The 21,096-nt window shown below is 40.3% G+C and overlaps 3 protein-coding genes across 5 annotated transcripts in view; all 3 read left to right on the top strand.

Annotated features, from left to right (window-relative positions):
* The first annotated feature begins 716 nt into the window (after positions 1 to 716).
* On the top strand, positions 717 to 1,676 carry LOC115355856 (trace amine-associated receptor 1-like). Its single transcript, XM_030046781.1, has one exon. It carries the CDS (start codon positions 717 to 719, stop codon positions 1,674 to 1,676), a length of 960 nt encoding a protein of 319 aa, XP_029902641.1.
* A 1,777-nt stretch (positions 1,677 to 3,453) lies between these two features.
* rpl7l1 (ribosomal protein L7-like 1) lies at positions 3,454 to 9,335 on the top strand. The gene is made up of 6 exons (XM_030047666.1): positions 3,454 to 3,606; positions 4,042 to 4,150; positions 4,854 to 5,017; positions 6,832 to 6,969; positions 7,132 to 7,241; positions 8,451 to 9,335. The coding sequence occupies exons 1-6, from the start codon at positions 3,533 to 3,535 to the stop codon at positions 8,657 to 8,659; spliced, it is 804 nt and encodes a 267-aa protein (XP_029903526.1). The 5' UTR covers positions 3,454 to 3,532; the 3' UTR covers positions 8,660 to 9,335.
* A 1,488-nt stretch (positions 9,336 to 10,823) lies between these two features.
* The window catches only part of slc5a6a (solute carrier family 5 member 6a), a 34,180-nt gene continuing 23,907 nt past the window's right edge, over positions 10,824 to 21,096 (top strand). The window contains exons 1-2 of one of the 3 annotated variants that reach the window (XM_030047363.1): positions 10,838 to 10,867; positions 12,036 to 12,065. The gene's annotated coding sequence lies outside the window, so the exon portion shown is untranslated. Of the gene's footprint in view, positions 10,868 to 10,942; positions 11,028 to 12,035; positions 12,066 to 21,096 lie in introns of those variants that run through there. The other 2 variants (XM_030047362.1, XM_030047364.1) reach the window with 2 other exon arrangements.

The raw sequence follows: 21,096 nt of genomic DNA, 5'->3' as shown, positions 1-21,096 counted from the left end.
AACTTCTGTAGTGTGGTATTTCTGTCTGTCGGTTGTCTGTCAGTTTCCTAAGTTAATAGAAAAAGACTGACTTCAGGTCCTTTCCATGTAACATTTTTGGTTGGTTTCTAGACAGATACATAGCAAGGAATACCAAAGAATTAATTTGTAATTCACAGAAAATATAATCAAGATTATCGAGTACATTTTTTTCTAGAAAACTGCAGAACCCTTGTAATAGCCTTAGGCACAAGTCTGAGTCAGTGTAACCTTTTATTTATTTATTTATTTATTTGTTTCTGATCTCATGCAAGCCAAATATATGTTACCCACATGTGATTTGCCAAAACAAGGTTGCCTTAATTATGATAATTAGCCAGGGACTGATAAATATGAGAGTCAAGTCCAGAGCTAGTCACTCAGTGAAGCAGAGATGTAGAGCTCACACCATCACAGATGCATTGACAATCTGCTAAGTTAACAGGTATGCTATGAAAAATTATAGAGCACTGAAATAAAATGAAAATCACTGTACTCCGGAAAACAGATATTGTAGCAATTGCAAAAATAATTACTAAAAATGTATCTGATGAGGAATATTATTATAAACATGACTGTACTGATGACTGAAAAACCTTTCTCAGCAGGATGGCAGCAGCCAGAGAGCATGGAAACTGACTTCATTTTCAGCAGGACTAGACATGCAGCTGTTATGAATCAGAAATGTATCTTACATGATGGTAGACACACATGAATCAGAAAATGTATCTTGTATAGTGACAGACACCCATTCAACAGAAAGTATATTATTACATATTTTTGTTGGCTCAATATCTATTCTGGCACTGTGTGGAAACCTTCTTGTAATCATTGCCATCATTTACTTCAAACAGCTCCACACTCCAACTAACTACCTGATTCTCTCTCTGGCCATGTCTGACCTCCTTGTAGGGGCTTTAGTTTTACCGCTCTTCATAACACTGTCTTTAAACTCCTGTTGGTATCTTGCAGATTTACTTCAGAACATGGCCCGCAGCCTTGATATTTTACTAGGGACATCTTCTATTCTGAACTTATGTTGCATTTCTATTGACAGATATTATGCAGTGTGTCATCCTCTGAGGTATAGAAATAAAATAAATGTTCGTGCTGCTGTGACCATGATCCTGGTCACCTGGGGAGTTTCCACTCTGGTTGGAACTGGTCTTGTAACTGTGGGACTTAATGATGGAAAATGTGAAGGACAGTGTTTTGCATTTCATATTCCAGTGTCAAGCATTGTAGGATGTGCTCTCTCGTTTTACCTCCCAGCAGTCGTAGTACTCAGTATCTACCTAAAGATTTTCCTGGTGGCACAGAAACAGGCACGCAGCATCCAGAACTCAAACTGTCAGAGTATAAAGTCTGGAGCGTCTGTCAGTAAGATGGAGAGAAAGGCCACCAAAACTCTGGCTATTGTTATGGGAGCTTTTCTGATCTGTTGGGCCCCTGCCTTCACTGCTATAACCTTAAACCCACTAATTAATCATTCAATTCCAATGACTGTGATTGAAGCATTTGGTTTTCTTTCATGGTCAAATTCAGTGCTCAATCCATTCATCTATGCCTTCTTTTACAGCTGGTTCCGAGTGGCTTTCAGAATGATCATTTCTGGCAAAATATTTGTAGGTGATTTAACAAACTCAAAACTTCTGTGACTCATTATTTACTGAGGACATTGGTCCAACAGTAAATAATATTTTGCATGATCTGCAATGTCATATTAACACTGTTTAATCATTTTGATGAAGTCAACATCATGAACATAATATGATAATTCTCACCACATTTAGAATTGCTGCTTTTGCTGTTGTTCCTCTATCTTTTTTTTTTTAACAGAAAGAAAGGTTTATTTTAAACTTTAAAAAAATCAGCTTGTTAGAGGAGAAATTAGAGGAGATTCAGAGTATAATCATGTGAATAGAGCTTCATTTGGGCAAAGCCTTGGAAACAGTTTTTATGGAAAAGGGATTTTTGACTGAGAGGGGAGCAAAGAGAATCACAGAACTTTAGGCAGGTTGTTCATGTTGTGCACAAAGTCAAAGTAAGATTAAGAAAACAACAACAAAGCAACATTCATGAAGTAGAGGAAGTAGCATATACTGTGGTTGAAATATTTGGTTTGCTTGCAGCAGCAAATTCAGTGCTCAGTCGAATTATTGTGGGCTGAAATTGTGGAAATACCAGCCCAACCCTCACATTTGGGAAAAAAGCCTTGTAAACATATTTCATTACATAGGAATATCTGACAGAGGAGGGAGCAAAGAGACATAACAATATTAATAATAATACATCAGCATTCTCGAAGTGGAGGAAGCAGCGTGTACCACATATTACTCTGTGATTTGACTCAAATATCAGGAATAATATCAGCTGCATTCACACAGGCTGGCAATGTGACGCTGAATCATGGCTGGTGATAAAATAGTGTGAAATTCCCCCTAAAATAAGAAAATAAGTTGGGCTCATCTCCAATGAAATGGAGAGCAAGCAGTACATCCATAAACGGCAAACTGTGTTACTGTGTAGGATTTGTGGTGTGTTACAAGTGGTAGTTGTATTTACCGGTCTACAATAAAATTTAGATGCAGCAATACTCACTTTTATCCTTGTATGTCATTTCTCAAGCCCCTGTTGGACATCACAACATTTCCAAAACTTGACATTTGGGAAATGGGGAGAAACAAGTCACTTTTGAGCCTGTGTTGAATAATGGAAACTGTCAGTTCACACTGTACACCTGTAGGTGGCAGTAAAAGCCTACAACATAGTTATGCAGAATGTGCCACAAAACACACCTCCTATTTGCATCCACACAGGTTTTCTGGTTTGTTTGTTTGTTTGTTTGTTTGTTTGTTTCAGTTCCGTTCCTCTGATTGACCCTTCTTTTATCTTTGAGGTCAATTTGCCCCATTCAGCAAGCACACAATTAAATCAATTTTGCTTCATATTTCAAGACGTCTCTTAATTTAATGGGGACAAGTATATAAACATAAAACTGACATGATGATATGTTTTCATTGCCTGGTACACATTTTGTATACATCAGTGTTTTTCATTGGCTTTAGTTTTGGATGGCACTGAGGAACTATAACAAAAAAAAAAAAAAAAAAAAAAAAAAAAAAAAAACCCTTTCCTCTGCTTTAGAGCCCTAACCAAATTTTACTATATGAGTAGAACAGAGAAAACCAGTCCAGTGTGTGTGTGTGTGTGTGTGTGTGTGTGTGTGTGTGTGTGTGTGTGTGTGTGTGCGCGCGCGCGCGCGCGCGCTCTCTTTATCATAGGCGGTTCTGTCATAATTGGGGTTTGAATTACAAGGTTGCTCGTTTTAAGTTAATACACCACTACTACTAGTACTACTACTACTAATAATAATAATAATAATAACAGTAATCTATTCACTGGGAAATGCACGAAAAAGAAACTATGATGATCAAATAAAGTAATGACTGAAAAGTAGTCGCTATACTCTCACGTGGACAGTGTGGCAACAATCCCAACACAGACCTGCTCCATGCCTACTGACGTCATCCCTCAGCGACGGCGCAGTTGTCCTGGCGTCACCAGATTCACGATGGCGGAGCCAGAGTACGTATACAATTTTTTTTTTAAAAAAGGACATCTAGATCTAAGTCCATCTGTTCGTTTTTGAGCTTATATTTCTGGGTTTTGTATCTTGTGAAGAAGTGAAACATTTAGACGATGCCGCCAAGAGCTGAATTTAGAGATGGGACGGTAGAAAAGGCACAGAATAGTAAATACAACTTCACATGGGCCTGTGTACTGTAGATAACTGCGTAAAGCGAAGCTCGCCTGCACTTTTTGACAGTGTGCGGTTATTGCAGTGATGAAAAAGTAGCTTTTAGTGTATATTCTGTGTGATTTTGTGACTGCTCTTACGCGCTGTAATCAAGTGGTTGTAGTTTGTTTGCACTGAGAGCTACCTGTCCTACTACCAGGTGTTAACTCATTCGTGGAAGTATAAAGAAATGACAGGTAGTGTTTGTGTGGTTTTCTTAACAGAACGAAAAAGGTGATCAAGTTAGTTCCGGAGTACCTTCTGAAAAAGAGGAAAGCTTACCAGGCCATCAAAGCCACGCAGGCCAAGCTCGCACTGCTTGACAAGAGAAAGGTAAGTGCTGCTTTCCTCACAGTGTATTTAGCAAAGTCTAAAACTCTGAATTTATTGTACTCTACACTCTTTGCTCAGTGAAAAAGACATACACTGTCATTGCTTTATGAGGCAAAGTACGTAGCATTTCAGAAACATATTCCATGTTATGTCACATTCAGATTGTGACAGAGCAGATACATCAGAGTTTTATAGCTGATGAAAGCTAGTTACTTGAGTGATCAGCGGTGACTGGCATGTTTTGGTGTCCTTCACAATCAAAATGTGAGAACTTCTCACTATGTAGCACGCACAGTCAACCACAATACAAGAAGAAATCAGTCGTAAAAGAGGCCAGAATACTAATTTCTCCACAGGTTTCCTTAGAAATATTAAGTCATTGAGCACTTGTGATCAGGGCCAAAATCGAAAGCTCGTTTTTATGAAGCTGATTTTAACATGCGTGTTGTTGCTGTCATGTGGTGGTGGTACTGAACCTGTCACCGGTCTCAGTGCAGGCCTGGACTTACTCCTGTGGAAACACAACTTCACTGTCTGTTATTTGGCAACATCTTCACCGAAAATCCAGAGCCAATTAACAGTGTAGTAAATAAAGACAAAAACAAATTTGTTGATGCCCATACTCTAAATTAACAATGGAGTGATGCCGACTATTTTGATGTCCTGCAAGGTCACCGTCTGAGCTTTGTTTGTGCTCCTCTAGGTATCAAAAGGCAAACCACTGAAGTTCAAGCGTTTGGAAGACTTTTTGAAAGACAGCCACCGGAAGCATCGTGATGAAACTCGCATCCGCAGAGCTGAGCACAGACCAGCTCCCCCACTGCCTCCTGCTAAGAACAGACTTGGTTTTGCTGTGCGCATCAGAGAGTGAGTAGCTTACCCAGCTGACGTTACACAGGGGGAATGGTGGAGATGGCCACCACATTTCCAACAGCTTCCTTGTTGTTTTCCTATTTGGGAGTCTCCAGACAGTTGTGCAACAAGTGGATGACACCTTGATGAGAAGAACTGTGCAAATTCCTTTATTATTTTGTTTTGATTACCTGGTACGTAGGACTGCCTAAATGCAAAATAATTGATAGGACTAATCTGGCTCTTCTATTGATATGGTCTTAAATTACACTGAAATCTCAACTTTAAACTCAATGCCTCTTCAGTGATTTGTAGGTGACAGTTTTATATCTAATAATCTACCAGCAGCAAATTTTTAAAGCAGCTGAAGCCAGACAATGCCAGACCTGCTTCAGCTGATGCTATAGGAATCTGTGAGCATAATCAACAAAATAGAATGTGCAAATATGTTTGTGAGTTGTTAACATTTATGTGTCACTATTTAGGAATTTTCATGCTGAATGCATGAAGAATATACCCCATCATCAGTCATTGCAGTGTGCAGAGAAAGCACTGGATGGCAGCACTACCGGAAATGTCCAGCTGACAGACATTCTGCAGAGAGGCAAAGAAGACATTCCTGATTAGGACTGAAAACACAACCAAACCCAGGAGGCGTTCAAAATGAATTACACACTGAGTTTCAAAACAAAGTCTTCAGGTCATATTTCAGGTCTAAAATGCAGAGCTTTCCAGTATAACCAAAATAGAGTGACTTTTCACGTAACACCTCATTCAGCATTTTTATGTTTTCCCCTCCAGTCATGCAACCATCCTGTGCAAAACATAGGCCTCACTGCAATGTCAGGAAATCAGTTGTTTCATTTTATTGGAAAACAAATCCTTTAAATACACCTTTGATCAGTGTTGCAGGTTTTTTGATTGATATCTCAAATATTTCCCTCAGCACACAGGAAATTGAGTCTTCTGTATAGCTGACATTTCTCCAGCAGTATATTAGATCCCTAGCAAGGATGGTTGGATGATGTGATGTGCTGTGATCTTGTATTCCTGAAGTATATCTACATTATTATTAAGGGTTTTCGCCCTCTGAAACGTGTCTTTGGCTGGATTTGCACATGCAGGGGAATCTGTCCTACCCTAGAAAGAGATGATCCTTACAGACAGCGTCCTTTATGTGCTCTACAAAACCATGGCAAAACATGTTTGATTAATGGAGCTTACAAAAATATTCACCAAATTAATTTGCAATTAAAGTAGGCTAGGTTAGATATTAGATTCAACGCTATAATCAACTTAAAACTTTTTTCTTTTTTACCTTTTGACTTGAGCATGGAAGGATGGATGGTGATGTTGATGCCGCAGCAGGTTAGATGTCACTCTCCAGCTGTTCTGACAGCCGTAATTATGTGTCAACACAAAACTGCATTCAATGTGCATAGAATACAGTAGACATAGATAACAACTTCTGAAATGCTAGTGGTTGGAAAATTTCTGAACCTTTTGAAACCAATGAAAAAGGTGTTGGTGTGTTGCCGCATGATCCTTATTTAAGAATAGCAATGTATGTGATTTATTTTGGATTTCTGATGATCTCTCCCTATTTTTTCCTTGTTTTACAGTTTCTTTTAAAATTGAGTCATAGCCACACAAGAGTCACTATCTTACTACCAAGAGTATGAGTAACTCCAGCTTGTTTTCAACTGTGCCATCAGGACTTCTCATAAATGGAAGCACAATAGCAATTGCCCTGCTTTCGACATCCAGGACAGGTTTCCACATACACACCAGCCAGGTTCAGTAAGTGTTGATGTCTTCTCTCCTGTCAGGATCAAAGGCGTGAGCCCCAAAGTGATGAAGGTCATCCAGATGTTGAGACTGAGGAAGATCTTCAGCGGGGCCTTTGTGAAAATCAACAAGACATCTGTAGCCATGATGAAGATGGTGGAGCCCTATGTGGCCTGGGGGTGAGTTAGTGCTGCCGTTCGGCTTCTAGAGCCAGCAGCACACATTGTCTGAAACATTTACTGTACTCAAGTCTAACTCTGTCGAGTCTGCATTTGATGTATCCATTAGAATGACCCATTTTTTTTTGTCTTTTTTGTGACAAATTATATACTTTCCAACAGATTTCCCAATCTGAAGTCCGTTCGTGAGCTCATTCTGAAGAGGGGACAGACCAAGGTGGGCAGGCGGCGTGTTCCTCTCACAGACAACACCTTCATCGAGCAGCATATGGGTGAGTGTACTCTGCAGTGATACAGCCAGTACAAAATGACCTACATTGTCAAAATATAAAAATAATTAAATTGTTGATACACACAGAGCTTGGATTATGTTTGAAAAACACACCAATGATGTGCATCTCCACATGTAGATTCATCCCGTCAGTGTTTAAGTGATAATAAAGTAAAAAAAAAAAAAAAAAAAAATGAAATTGTGCTCTTGGGTATTCAAGCTTGTTTGCATAAAGGAAGCAGTGAAAACAAGCCATTCCCTAAACAGTGACAAGCAAGCACTCCATCCTGAAAAAACCAGAATCACCAATGTTACATCTTTTGCCTTTCTGCTCTCTTTGGTGTTGTCTGGTATGAGGCATGGATTGATAACCATTTGCTGTGGAGTGTGAAGGTTTTCATTCCAACCACAGACTAGACCAGGTGATTTCATGGATTAGTTCTTCCCACAGAATTTGAATCAGGTAGAACTGACTTTTCTATTCAAACCAACGTAGCAGGATGGACAGAGCAGTGAACATTTTTATGAGAATCACCACTGCAAAGAACTGTGGCCGTTGTACCGGGCTAAATCCTGTTTTCCAGTTGGTGGTAACTATTAATGTTTAATTACTATTTTAGCAAGCAGCCACAGCACAACATATGTCTCAGTTCTCAAGAAAGTTTTTCACACTTTTTACACCTTTACACACTGCCTTATGCATGTTGTCACTGTAGCAGCAAACCACAAACTCAAAACCACATTTTATTCTGAACTAGCCAGAAGACCATGGCAGACAGTTCAGTGTCCGTTCTGTGGTTCCTCCTCTCTATCTGAGGATTTGTCAGTCAGGGAAATCACCTGTTGTGGACGTTGTTTGGAATGAAAACCTGCATTCTCTCTCACTCCCCTCCATGGAGCAGGGTTACCAGTCGCTTGTATAATGTGATCACATACCAGCCAGGATAACTGAACATGTGTGGAGTTTACTTGTGTCACTTAAGATGATCTGTCGAATTTCCTCCAGCTTTGCAAAGTCACCAAGTGCAACTTTAAATATTGCCTCAGTGTGTAAACTGACAGCTTTTCCCTATGCCTCTTTTCTCCCTTTATCCTTGTTTACACACCTCTTTACCTCAATTTCTGTCCTTTGCCACGCCTCTCCATGAATTTATATTTTCCTGTTATCACCTTCCTTTCCATCACTCCTCTCTTTCCTCCTGTCTCTCAGGTAATCACGGCATAATCTGCTTGGAGGACCTGATCCACGAGATCTACTCAGTTGGTAGGAGCTTCCGGGCTGCCAACAACTTCCTGTTGCCGTTCAAGCTGTCAGTGGCTCGTCACGCTGCTCGGGACAAGGCCGGTCTCATGAAGGACATTGGAAACCCTGGATTCAGGGGCACAGACATTAACTCCATCATCCGACAGCTCAACTGAGGAGCAACACTGGCAACATGGACTCTCAGCATCTTTACAGATGCTTTTTCCTGGACGAGCAAAAGCCAATAATGACAGATATATATAAATGTATAATTTTTGTCACTGTCTTTGGCACAGCAACTCATGGGTTTTGCCCAGGGTTACACATTTTCTTTTCAAATATATTTTGTATGTTCATTCTTCTCTGGTTTCACATAGTTACAGCAAGCTGGAAAACAGCAGGGGGACTGAAAACTGTTTTGCTCATGGAGTCCCTTGTTTTTCTCATGCTGTTATGTGCTCATCGTTTGAAAAGGAGGCCATGAGGTGCCCTTTACCTCAGACCGTGATAAAGGCAGTTGTGCTCATTTGTGATCATTTTTCTAACAATATTTTGTGGGTAACAAATTGCCAAAGGAAACCATGATCCTGGGTAATGATAAGCACCAGATGCTTAGTTACTACACACTGTTGCTCAGGTTGTAAGAGGAATTTGCAAGACAGTGAATGATTAATGAGGGTCGGCTTCCACAGGACCTTTCACATCATATAGATAAACCTGAGCACATTGGTTCAGTAGAGATGTCAGTATCCAAAGGTGATTTGGGCTGCATCAAGAAAAAATCTGCAACACTGATAAAAGGTGTATTCAAAGGATTTGTTTTCCAATAAAAAGAAACGACTGATTTGCTGACATTGCATTTAGGTGTATGTTTTTGCGCAGGATGGTTGCATGACTGGAGGGGGAAACTACAAAAGGTGGAATCACAATTTTAAAAAATATTGATATTTCAAATATTTCCCTAAGGACACAGGAAATTGAGTCTTCTGCACAGCTGACATTTCTCCAGCAGTATATTAGATCCCTAGCAAGGATGGTTGGATGATATGATGTGCTGTGATCTTGTATTTCTGAAGTATATCTACATTATTATTAAGGGTTTTCGCCCTCTGAGACGTGTCTTTGGCTGGATTTACACATGCAGGGGAAAGGTCATGACTAAATCCAGAGCACGGGTAATTGTCATGGCTTTCAAACAAGCCACTTAAAATATTCGTTTTCTGTTTGGGCTGATAGACCAGGATCAAATCTGTCGTCATATATATAGCTACTGTTTTTTTCCCCCTGAGTCTGCAAATTGTCTCCCCCTCCCCTGTGGTTGGCTCTCCGCTTGTCACTGTTAATTCAAGGAGAAACATGAGTCACAAGCCGGAGGAGGGGACGCGGATGTGGCAACCTATGCAGCTGTGGTTTTACGGAATCACGATGGAGGGAAAAGAGGATTAATTTATACCAGACATTTGGTCATTACAGAACATTGAGGAAAAATATGGTGGCTGGAATACGTGGACCACAGTAGTGCTTCGATGTCGCCAAAGACAGGTACGAGATGAGGAGAGCGTGCCTGTGCGCGTGTGTGTGTGTGTGTTACGGTGGTGGGTTGATAACCATCACGAGCGGAAAAAATCAATCAGGTGACGCGAGCATTGCTATGGTAATTAATTGCCATGATGACGATTCCTCCTTCCTCCTTCATAGCAAAGGATGCAGAGTGGCGTCATGAGAAAAAAAAAAAAAACGTAAATGTGTATAACGCTAGCGGCGTGGCCCAGGTTCACCAAATGAGCGCTGGTCAAGGTATCCTGGTGTTTATTATACCAGTGACGTGTGGTTATGTCACCACTGTGTCCCGCAGTTTCATTCGCAATTGAGATACATTTCCAAACTATTTCCAGTTTCTGCTGGTAAAAAAATCGCTTCAAGTGGAAAATTACTCATATGATCCCCGATCAATATTGGCAGATGTGCACAACTCGATTTCCACATCAGGCAGCGAGAGCACGTGTAATGCTGTTTGCAGTGCTGTCGGAAATGTAACAACGACACGCAAATGACCTGATGAAGTCGCACTTTTCCCGATACCTGAATCTCCCAAATGTGACGCTGCATAGTTTAATCTCTCTCTCTCTCAAAAATAAATAAATAAATAAATAAGCTTACCACCAAGAAAATATTTAGCTACTTATGGTGGAGGGTCCATCTCCTTTCACCAAAATGTATGCGCAACAAGTCATGTTTACGAATGCCGGTGTAGAGAGCAGGAGTTTACGAAGGGTACCTGAAGGCAGCAGCACGGCCGGTGTCAAGGAGAATGGGCGGTCCGCCATAGCGTGACCCTATTCGTTTCTACGGTACGATGTGTTTAGCGGCCGAAATACTCCGCGGTAAGACTCATTACTTGCTTTCATATGACAGGGGACTTAAATTTTACACAAAGAGCGTGTATGTGCTTTAACTGTCATAATTATGGAGGCTGTTCCGTGATGAGCTGCTGTATCGGAGACGAGATGCTGTTGGTGTGTCAGTTAAAGTTGGGCTGGTTGGGTAAGTTAACGTCAGGACCACGCGGACGTGTGTAGTTGCCTCGTAAGCTAGCTTCTGATAGCGAGTGTACATCTTACTGCTCTCACAAGTACTGTGAGAAGCGTCAGCTTATGGCAGTGTGCTACTAAAACATCCTTAAAACTGACGTTACAGCTTAATGTCACGTCCTGTAACGTGAAATGCCACAACTATGTCCGCGCGTTAGCCAACATTAACCGGTTTTGCTAGCTCACTCACAAGGCAGCTGCAGTGCTCCTAATGAATGACTTGATGGAGCGTCCGGCGACTAATTAGCCCACTTGGCAGCAAATCCGTCCGTTCTCAAGCATCTTGTCAAACACGTTAATACATGGCGTCTGTTTTCCCGCAGCTGTTGATTTGTTTCTGTCTGTCGGTCTGGTGTTGTGGCTTTCTTAATAGATTTAAAGGTTGGTCTCTCACCAGATCCTGGCAGGTATTGCACCATGTTGATTCACTCAACTTTCTCAGCAGGGCCTCAGGTCTCCTGTCCTGTGCAGGATGCCCGGCACAGTGGGTCAGCTAGTAGTGAATGCTGCCTGGGGAAGTATCAGAGCTTAAAACATAAACTTGTTGACTCTTCAGCATGTACTGTCTCACCCCCCTGTGTAAAAACATGGCAAAACATGTTTGATTCATGGAGCTTTCAAAAAATACTCACCAAATTCATGGATATGTAAAGTAGACTAGGTTAGATCTCAGATGCAGCTACTTTTTTTCACTTTTTGACTTGTGCATGGAAGGATAGATGGTGATCTTCAAGATGTTGCAGCAAGTTACATGTCACTCTCCAGCTGTTTGGATAGGCGTAATTATGTGTCAACACAAAACTGCATTCAACGTCCATAGAATTGGGTAGACATAGATAATTGCCTCTGAAATGCTAGTGGACCTTTTGAAAGCAAGGAAAATGGTGTTGATATGTTGCTGAATGATCCTTGTTTGGATGACACTTATTTTGGATTTTTTGTTTTTTCCTTGTATTTACAGTTTCTTCAAAAATTGTTGTTGGCTACCCATGTGAGTACTACTATCTTACTACTAAAAGTAGTATGTTTGAAAAAATATACTTGTTGACACATCAGCATCTGTTGTCTTTTTGGGCACTAGGTTGTGGTTGGGTCAAAATACTCCCAAGGGGCTTTTCCTCTGATTGAACATCCACAGGTCATCCAAATGTAAACTGGATGGACACAGCCAATAAGTCTTCTTCAGTTTGTGTGTACATTTTTACTGTCTCTTCCAGGGCTCTACTTATTCATGTAACAGGCTGTCCATTTTGTGCTTTAAGACTGTTCAGCCCACTCCTGAGTGCGTCACATTGCAGTGTCGGGGGGTGCACTGAGTTGGGTTCAGGTATTGGAGTACAGGTGTCAGTGAGTTCAGATTCCCTAGTAAAGGGAATTCCACAGAGATTGCACATGTGGATCTGACAGACAGTCAAAGGCCTTGATCTGTACTTCAGTACTCATCAGTTTTGTTCTTTATGTATTCTGGACAGTTTGTCAGGAGCTTATGGCTTGAGAAATCCTTCACTTACGAGAGAGTACAGACACAGCATTGAGAAGATACTACATTCGTTCTTGGGTCAATGAAAACATGACACATACAAACCTCACATCTCTCGTAGAGACGGTGCAGACTGACCTTCCAGCTCTCAGCAGTGAGGAGCTACCACATTCTCTCCCAGCTAGTGATTATACTCAGGCTTCAACCAAGCACCATAATCTGTAGTATTAATAACAATTCTTGTCACAAGAGATTGGCATATTGTTTATGTCAAGTTTTGTTGAAGTGCTATCAGTCTTCTCTGGAACAGCATGTGCTAGGTCCTGCTTCATTATCATCAGCAGTAGGTCTGCTGACGAGCTGATAACAGCTTTTGTCAGTGGTTTATATGTCTATTTATTATTTTAAAGAAAATGTGATGCTCTCAGCTTCACTATCACTGTCTCTCTGTCTGTTAGGTCAGTGATTGACTGTGCAGGTCAGGGTTCAGCTAAGGGTTTAATCATTACTCAAATGATTGCCCTTTTGGGTTGCTGAGAAACAAACAGGGTGGGGGCCCTGTGGGCGCACAAATTCCAGAGAAGATGACCAGCTGTGTGCATGCTCACGTGTATTTATTTGCAGTGGGTGGTATGGGTGTGGATCTGTATCAAGCAAAATCATGTCAAGATGTGTTTTTTGTTCCAAAACCATGGCCATTACAACCTACTTTTTTTCTTTGCTTTTTAATATGCCAGTATGAATTTAAAAGCACATAGAAAAGTGTGTGCACTTAGTTTTGATCCTATATGCCTCTGTGTAAAGTTCTGAAATATGATGAAGCTTCTCATTTGATTATAAACTGACCAGTGGAAAAGAATTATTTTCTTGCTGTTGAGGACAATAACAAAGTATCTAGCAGCAGAATGTTTTAATTTTACATTCTTCATCTGAAAATTACACATTTAAAATGTGTTTGTTCAAAGTGGCCTTTTTCTCTTTTGAGTAGAATGAAAAAGGATGGCTTAGGTATCAGCCATCAAATTATCCTGATATGTGTTACTTCATGTCTGATACAACAGCCTCTCCTGTGCAGCTGCAAACCTTCCCACACTGTAATTCATCTCTTCCCATCAAACGACTGGTTCTCCGTCTCACACCATTTACACAGATGAAGGGGTGAGGGGGTGGAAGCATCAAAGCTCGCCGCTCAACCCTGCTTAGTACATGCATTTTACAATCATTGTCGTCATGTTGCCAGGCAACCATGGCTTCTCTGGCCTTTTTGTGCAAGGTTTTGTGCTGATGTCTCCCCACCAACCTGGCCAAACATTTAAGTAAACTGCAGAGCGTCATTTAGACTTGACTTTGAAAGTTGTCCTTTTTCCCCTTTTGAATGACTGTGGATACCATCTGTGTACTGTGGAGCCTTGAAAACACTGTTTGCCCAAATTATTGTTTTTTCTTTAGGCGGGTGGGATAGTGATTATTTTAATGTAATTTTTGCTCTTTCTGGTACTGTACAGTAGAGAGGGTGAGTAAAATAAGGGTAAAATACAAGGCATAAGACAGGTTATGAGCTTGACTCAACATTATTGGAGAAATAAGAGAAATGCTAGTCAGTGATAAATCCCAGTGATGATGAATTCTTTTAGTTTTCTACTCAATTAGGTTCCCCTCAATTAAAGAGCAACAAGATTATTCCTGGAATTGGCAAAAAACTGAATATGCAAATTTATTATAGTTTTAACCAAAGGCCACATAATTTTTGTGAAATACCCTTGTTCTTATAAAATGATGAATATCTTCTGTCTCTAGGCCTCTTCCAAGTCAAGTTAGTTAGTCAAGTAAAGTAAAATAAAAATCATCCAGTTTTGCTGTTTAGCACACCATGCCTTCAATAAAGAGTTGGAGGCTTCACTTAATTCTGGAATATACAAGCTGAAAAATGCCTGTGGTTAAAACCTACAGCTCTGGTCTAATAGGCCTACTGTATCTTAAACCCTGGCCAACTGGTGCGGAAGTGCATTGCTTGCTTTAAGCATCTTCCCTTATAAAAGGCAGTGTGCAGTCAACTGTACACCGGAAAAGCCTTTACTGTTGCTGTTATGTAGTTTTAAAGGGATAGTAAACACACTTAAGACAGGGTTCTCTTATCGCTAGTACTGTCCTTATCATCCATCAAGATTTGAGAGTGCCAAAAAAAAAAACTACAAAAATGTTTTGGGCTGCATTTCCCACATTTTAGTACATTCCAGCAAGACTGGGTGGGCTGTAGTTCCCCTTGTACAGTAGGGATCTTGTCTTGACCCTGGTAACACCAACCAGCTGTCCATCAGTGTGAAATTATCCTGCTTAGGGATGTCACAATACCAGTGTTTTGGTAGTCAGTGCCAGCACCTGTAGAAATTAATGGTTCTTGATACCAATTTCAATACCACAGAGAAAAATATATCCCATATATGTTCAGGATAAATTTGTTGTATAATAGTCACAAACAATGAATATAGTTGGCTAGGTCAGATATGTTTCCACCCTTCATTTGGAAATTGCGAAAGCACCATTTGCTCACTGGCTTTTGCTCAACTATGTTGCCTTCTTCATCTTCCTGGAAGGCAAAGTATTTCCATTGAGCTTTTGTAATTTGCTCTTTGCAAAAGTTTTTCTTTTGTTTATTTGGGAGTCAGGAGGAATACTGCTCATCCTCTTTGTTGTTAATCTGTGTGTGTCTTTCGTGTACTCTTATATTGGTAGTAGGTGTGCACTTACACACAAATATTAGCCAATAATAGCCATTACTGTTGGGTGAAATTTAGTGTTGACCTGCTTTTAGTAATATTGGTTTTTCTGACATCCCTAATCCCATGTATTGGAAATGAAGTAGCAATGGGTGTTAGTAGCACTGAAACAGTTTGTCAGCAAATGTTTTTATAGTTAACATTGCTGTAGAGTTCACTTGCTAAAAATGTACAATGTAAACTTTGGAGGCTTGTTGTAGTAGAGTAAATATGAGGAAGTTCACGACTGACACCATCACTAGCTACAGATTTAAGCACTTTTCCAGTCCTTCTTTCTTCTGAGATAATGTTAGATTGGTAAAACAGTCCTCAATAAAATGATGAATTTATATCCAGGACTGTGTGGAAGTGAGTAACAGTTTCTGTTACTCACTGTTGTACCATTTGTTGAGCCTGGCGTAGGATAACAAGTGCAGTTGAAGAGTCACTCAAACGGGGGCAGAAGGAATAAAAACTTAGGTCATGTTGTGATTGGATCACTCCACTCTTTTGTGTGAAAGTAATTTTTAATCTCTCCCCCAGCAAAAATGCTCATTTGACTCAAGATAAATAAAAGAATATGCCTCTGTTTGGAGGAACAACTAATCAGTGATATTCCTTGGAGTAGTTTTTTGGCTGGAATGAAAACCACCCGTGCTTTCCTCGTCCCTGCTTTGACATTTCTAATTAGGGGCCTGGCAGCCTAAGCTGCCAGGACCCTCGTGTATTCCTGTGTGTTCTTCTTCTTCCTTTCTTTCTGTCTTCTGAAGAAATTCTACTTCCTCAGATCCTACTGCGTGAAAAATCACGAGATTTTGCACAAAGGTTTAGTCCCATGCCAGATTACCTCAGCTGCAAACACAAGCCAATAGTTCTGATGGTGGCGCTATAGCAAGCCTCTAAATTTCAAAACTTTGAAAATTCATAACAAACAAAACAAAAGCTATTGCAAATTATGAAATCCATCACTGTTTTTTTTTTCAAAAACTGTAAAACTTATTAAACCTATCTCCTCTGACAATTTTTGCTCAAATGTCACCAAACTTGCTACAAAGCACCTTCAGACTGTTGTGAACGATCCACACAGATTTTTGATTTATCAAAAATTGAGCCTACAGCGCATCAAAATGTTTGACTGTAAACATACTTGCAAATTCTTGGTAAATAAATCTTCAGTGTTCATGAAAAAAATTGACAAAATTTTGGGGTCATGGTAGATGATGTGTGGCAAAGTTCAGAATTTTATCTAAAAAACTCAATTTTTGACAGCATTTTGAATTTTGCTCTCGTGAACAATTGGAGTCAATGCAAGAATGTCATTTTTAAACATCAGTTTTTCACTTATGGAGCAAATCAATCATTGTTAAAAACAAATTACCAACATCTCCATGCTGTCTAGATGCAATTTGTGTATTTTCAGATTTTTGTCTTGATCACTGATTTTTTTAAAATTTATTTATTTATTTATTTTTTACAGTGGTTTGAAATCTGCCTTTCCATGCATAGGCGGCTGCTATCATGTGAATCGCTTAGTCAATTTGTGAAGCCTCACATGAATTGACACTTGCTAGTTAGCTCAGTGAGATAGAGCACTGTCCTTCATGCCAGAAATAGTGAGTTCAAGCCTCAACTGATGCAAAATGCACATAGAATGCCACTTTTCTTTTCATCTTCCTATTCTCCATTTGTTGCTCAGAATTGCCTAAAATTGCCTGGCCCTGACCACAGCTGCGTAGCAGCTATAATTTCTTTTTGTTTTTTCCTAGAGTTATCAGTCTCTGCCAGAAGAAGATTGTTGTATACTTTCAGATGGAGTGGCCAATCAAAAGCACACTTACTGAGCCTCACCCTCATTCTCTCTGTAAACTGAAAGGCAACCTACCGTACGGGCTTCTTGACCTTTATCATTTAAGCTATGTGGGCTTCATGTGCCCCCGCCATTTATAAGAGGTAACAGCTGAGGGGAACACCCTCTACTTTGGACGCAGGCCCAGCAAGGATATAACATCAGACTGACCTTCCTAAAAGGCCATTTCATCTGGTTTGAGTTTCTGCTCGGCTCAACTCTGATGTAACGGAGGGATTCCCATGCTAGTGGGGAAGGTAAAGACAGGTGATTAGGGTAAAATAGAGTAAAAACGCTAAATTAGGGTGGGGGGTGAACTAGATTTTAAATGGTGCAATAACAAACAGACTACTGAATTTTTTCAAATATTGCCCCCCACCCTGAAATATTGTGATATTATTTTAAGTCTTCATCTTCTTAGTGTTCACCAGTGCATGTTTGTGTAAAAATCTGTGCAGGTTGCAAAAATATGAAGCTCAACTACTGAATTCAGAGCTGACAGAACAGTTGCAAAATAATATGATTGACAATAATTGGCTGCTGATGATTCAGTATTCATTGCAACTCCACTAATAGTGCAGTTTCATATTAGGAATTCTTTTGGTTTTGAATTTATGGAAACACTGGATGATGGAAAACAAATGAATCATACTTTGAATAGCCTAGATCACGCCACTGTCTGTAGGATTCTAAGCGGCAACTTTTTCCTTTACCAACTAACCATTCAGGGTCAGTATGGCAAAATAAAAGTCATAACAACAATAAAAAGATAATTTGCAACAGAAACCCTCCTTCTCCACCACCACCATCCCCACCCCTCTGACTCTGGCTTCAAATCCTGATTTTACAGAAATTGATGCTATCATCGAGGTATTGACGTTGGAAGACACACAAGACTCAAAATTGGTTTGCTTCCGGGGTTGTTCTGATCTCTGCCTGCTGCTTTTGCTGGCTCTAAATTACATTTCATAGGGAGTGGTACAAAACAGAGACTAGATGCTAAAATAAAATTTCTATCTATATTACTTATGAATAAGTATTCCCATTCAGTTCATGACTTACTGAGACATCTGAGACCATGGCCTCTGGTCTGTGGAAGCAAGCTGATATATGACACATGGACATACAGTACAGGCCAAAAGTTTGGACACACCTTCTCATTCAATGCGTTTTCTTTATTTTCACGACTATTTACATTGTAGATTCTCACTGAAGGCATCAAAACTATGAATGAACACATGTGGAGTTATGTACTTAACAAAAAAAGGTGAAATAACTGAAAACATGTTTTATATTCTAGTTTCTTCAAAATAGCCACCCTTTGCTCTGATTACTGCTTTGCACACTCTTGGCATTCTCTCGATGAGCTTCAAGAGGTAGTCACCTGAAATGGTTTTCACTTCACAGGTGTGCCTTATCAGGGTTAATTAGTGGAATTTCTTGTTTTATCAATGGGGTTGGGACCATCAGTTGTGTTGTGCAGAAGTCAGGTTACTACACAGCCGACAGCCCTATTGGACAACTGTTAAAATTCATATTATGGCAAGAACCAATCAGCTAACTAAAGAAAAACGAGTAGCCATCATTACTTTAAGAAATGAAGGTCAGTCAGTCTGGAAAATTGCAAAAACTTTAAATGTGTCCCCAAGTGGAGTCGCAAAAACCATCAAGCGCTACAACGAAACTGGCACACATGAGGACCGACCCAGGAAAGCAAGACCAAGAGTCACCTCTGCTTCTGAGGACAAGTTGACCCGAGTCACCAGCCTCAGAAATCGCAGGTTAACAGCACCTCAGATCAGAGACCAGATAAATACCACACAGAGTTCTAGCAGCAGACCCATCTCTAGAACAACTGTTAAGAGGAGACTGCGCCAATCAGGCCTTCATGGTCAAATAGCTGCTAGGAAACCACTGCTAAGGAGAGGCAACAAGCAGAAGAGATTTGTTTGGGCCAAGAAACACAAGGAATGGACATTAGACCAGTGGAAATCTGTGCTTTGGTCTGATGAGTCCTAATTTGAGATCTTTGGTTCCAACCGCCGTGTCTTTGTGAGACGCAGAAAAGGTGAACGGATGGATTCCACATGCCTGGTTCCCACTGTGAAGCATGGAGGAGGAGGTGTGATGGTGTGGGGGTGTTTTGCTGGTGACACTGTTGGGGATTTATTCAAAATTGAAGGCACACTGAACCAGCATGGCTACCACAGCATCCTGCAGCGACATGCCATCCCATCCGGTTTGCGTTTAGTTGGACCATCATTTATTTTTCAACAGGACAATGACCCCAAACACACCTCCAGGCTGTGTAAGGGCTATTTGACCAAGAAAGAGAGTGATGGAGTGCTGCGGCAGATGACCTGGCCTCCACAGTCACCGGACCTGAACCCAATCGAGATGGTTTGGGGTGAGCTGGACCGCAGAGTGAAGGCAAAGGGGCCAACAAGTGCTAAACACCTCTGGGAACTCCTTCAAGACTGTTGGAAAACCATTTCAGGTGACTACCTCTTGAAGCTCATCGAGAGAATGCCAAGAGTGTGCAAAGCAGTAATCAGAGCAAAGGGTGGCTATTTTGAAGAAACTAGAATATAAAACATGTTTTCAGTTATTTCACCTTTTTTTGTTAAGTATAACTCCACATGTGTTCATTCATAGTTTTGATGCCTTCAGTTAGAATCTACAATGTAAATAGTCCTGAAAATAAAGAAAATGCATTGAACGAGAAGGTGTGTCCAAACTTTTGGCCTGTACTGTATATTCTGAAATATGACATGCCTAGCAGTTACAAACTCAGACTTTGTGTTTATTGGAAATTTTATGGTATTTCAGTTTTGTTGGGACCATATCCTTCAAAGAGGTGGTTTGCGGTATCTTATCAGCAGCAGGAGCCTTGACCAGCCAGTATCCTCTGAAATATGCAGGTTAAGCAAGAGGGCAACCGTGCTCAGTTGTGGATCACTGGGGACAAGGCAGAGGTGATTTAATATTTTTGCATGTGCTGATTCAATGTGCACAAATGGATTTTGGAAAGCTTAGTTTGCTTTGATAATCTTTGATAGTAATATCCTTTTTTTTTTAGATTGAGTAGCTTTGTTACAGCCATCAGGCTTGCCCTCTATTTTGAGGCTTGTCATTCTTGAAGACTTTCAACCTCAAACTTTGCTGTTGGTTAAAAAGATACATTTGAATAAAGTGTCCCAGAACATAACTATGCAGGCCCCATAGCGCCAATCAGTCTGGCATTTTAAGGAGCTTTATCTTAGTATTTTTCCATAGGTCCCATGCTGTGAAGTGGCTTTGGTCTTTGATTTAACTGCTGGAAAGTTCTGTAAGCCAGCGGCCCTATCTGACATCTCTAAATAAAAGTTACTTAACAATTAAAGGATAATTCTGGTGTTTTTCAGCCTGGGCAATTCCAAATACGCTTGTTCATATCAGTCATGTGGACCCCAAAAGGTGGAAAAATAAGACCTAGGTTGAAAATACTAGAATTATCCTTTAACCGATCATTTTAGTTACAGCAGTCCAATCTGATTGTCTTTGGTATTGCTCACACACAGTTACTTACTCTGCTGGCTGTTGGTTTTCTGCTGGGTTCAGGTTGGATGACGTTTTTCATTCATTCATGAGCTGCTAGGTTTACTGCATGTTGACACACTTTGACAGTTTGAGACAGCACAACATTCTGACATATCCTACTTATAATCACTACTTTCAGGATGATGCAAACAGGATTTCCCAGTTCGTATTTACAGAACATCCAGTATGACTGGAATTTATATTGTCTATTTATATAAAGTAACACACACACAAGAAGAGATTTTTGACACACAGTAATTAGTAATGTGGATATAATGGCCAAGCAGACCTGTAGGCAATTTTTAATATATTATCAGTGTATCATCTATCCCTATCTTGAAGATAGGAAGGTCCCATTGTA

This window comes from Myripristis murdjan, chromosome 24 (genome assembly GCF_902150065.1).
Source record: "Myripristis murdjan chromosome 24, fMyrMur1.1, whole genome shotgun sequence".
Lineage (NCBI taxonomy): Eukaryota > Metazoa > Chordata > Actinopteri > Holocentriformes > Holocentridae > Myripristis > Myripristis murdjan.
The sequence above is the reverse complement of the archived record's forward strand: the minus strand, read 5'-3'. Positions and strand labels throughout refer to the sequence as shown.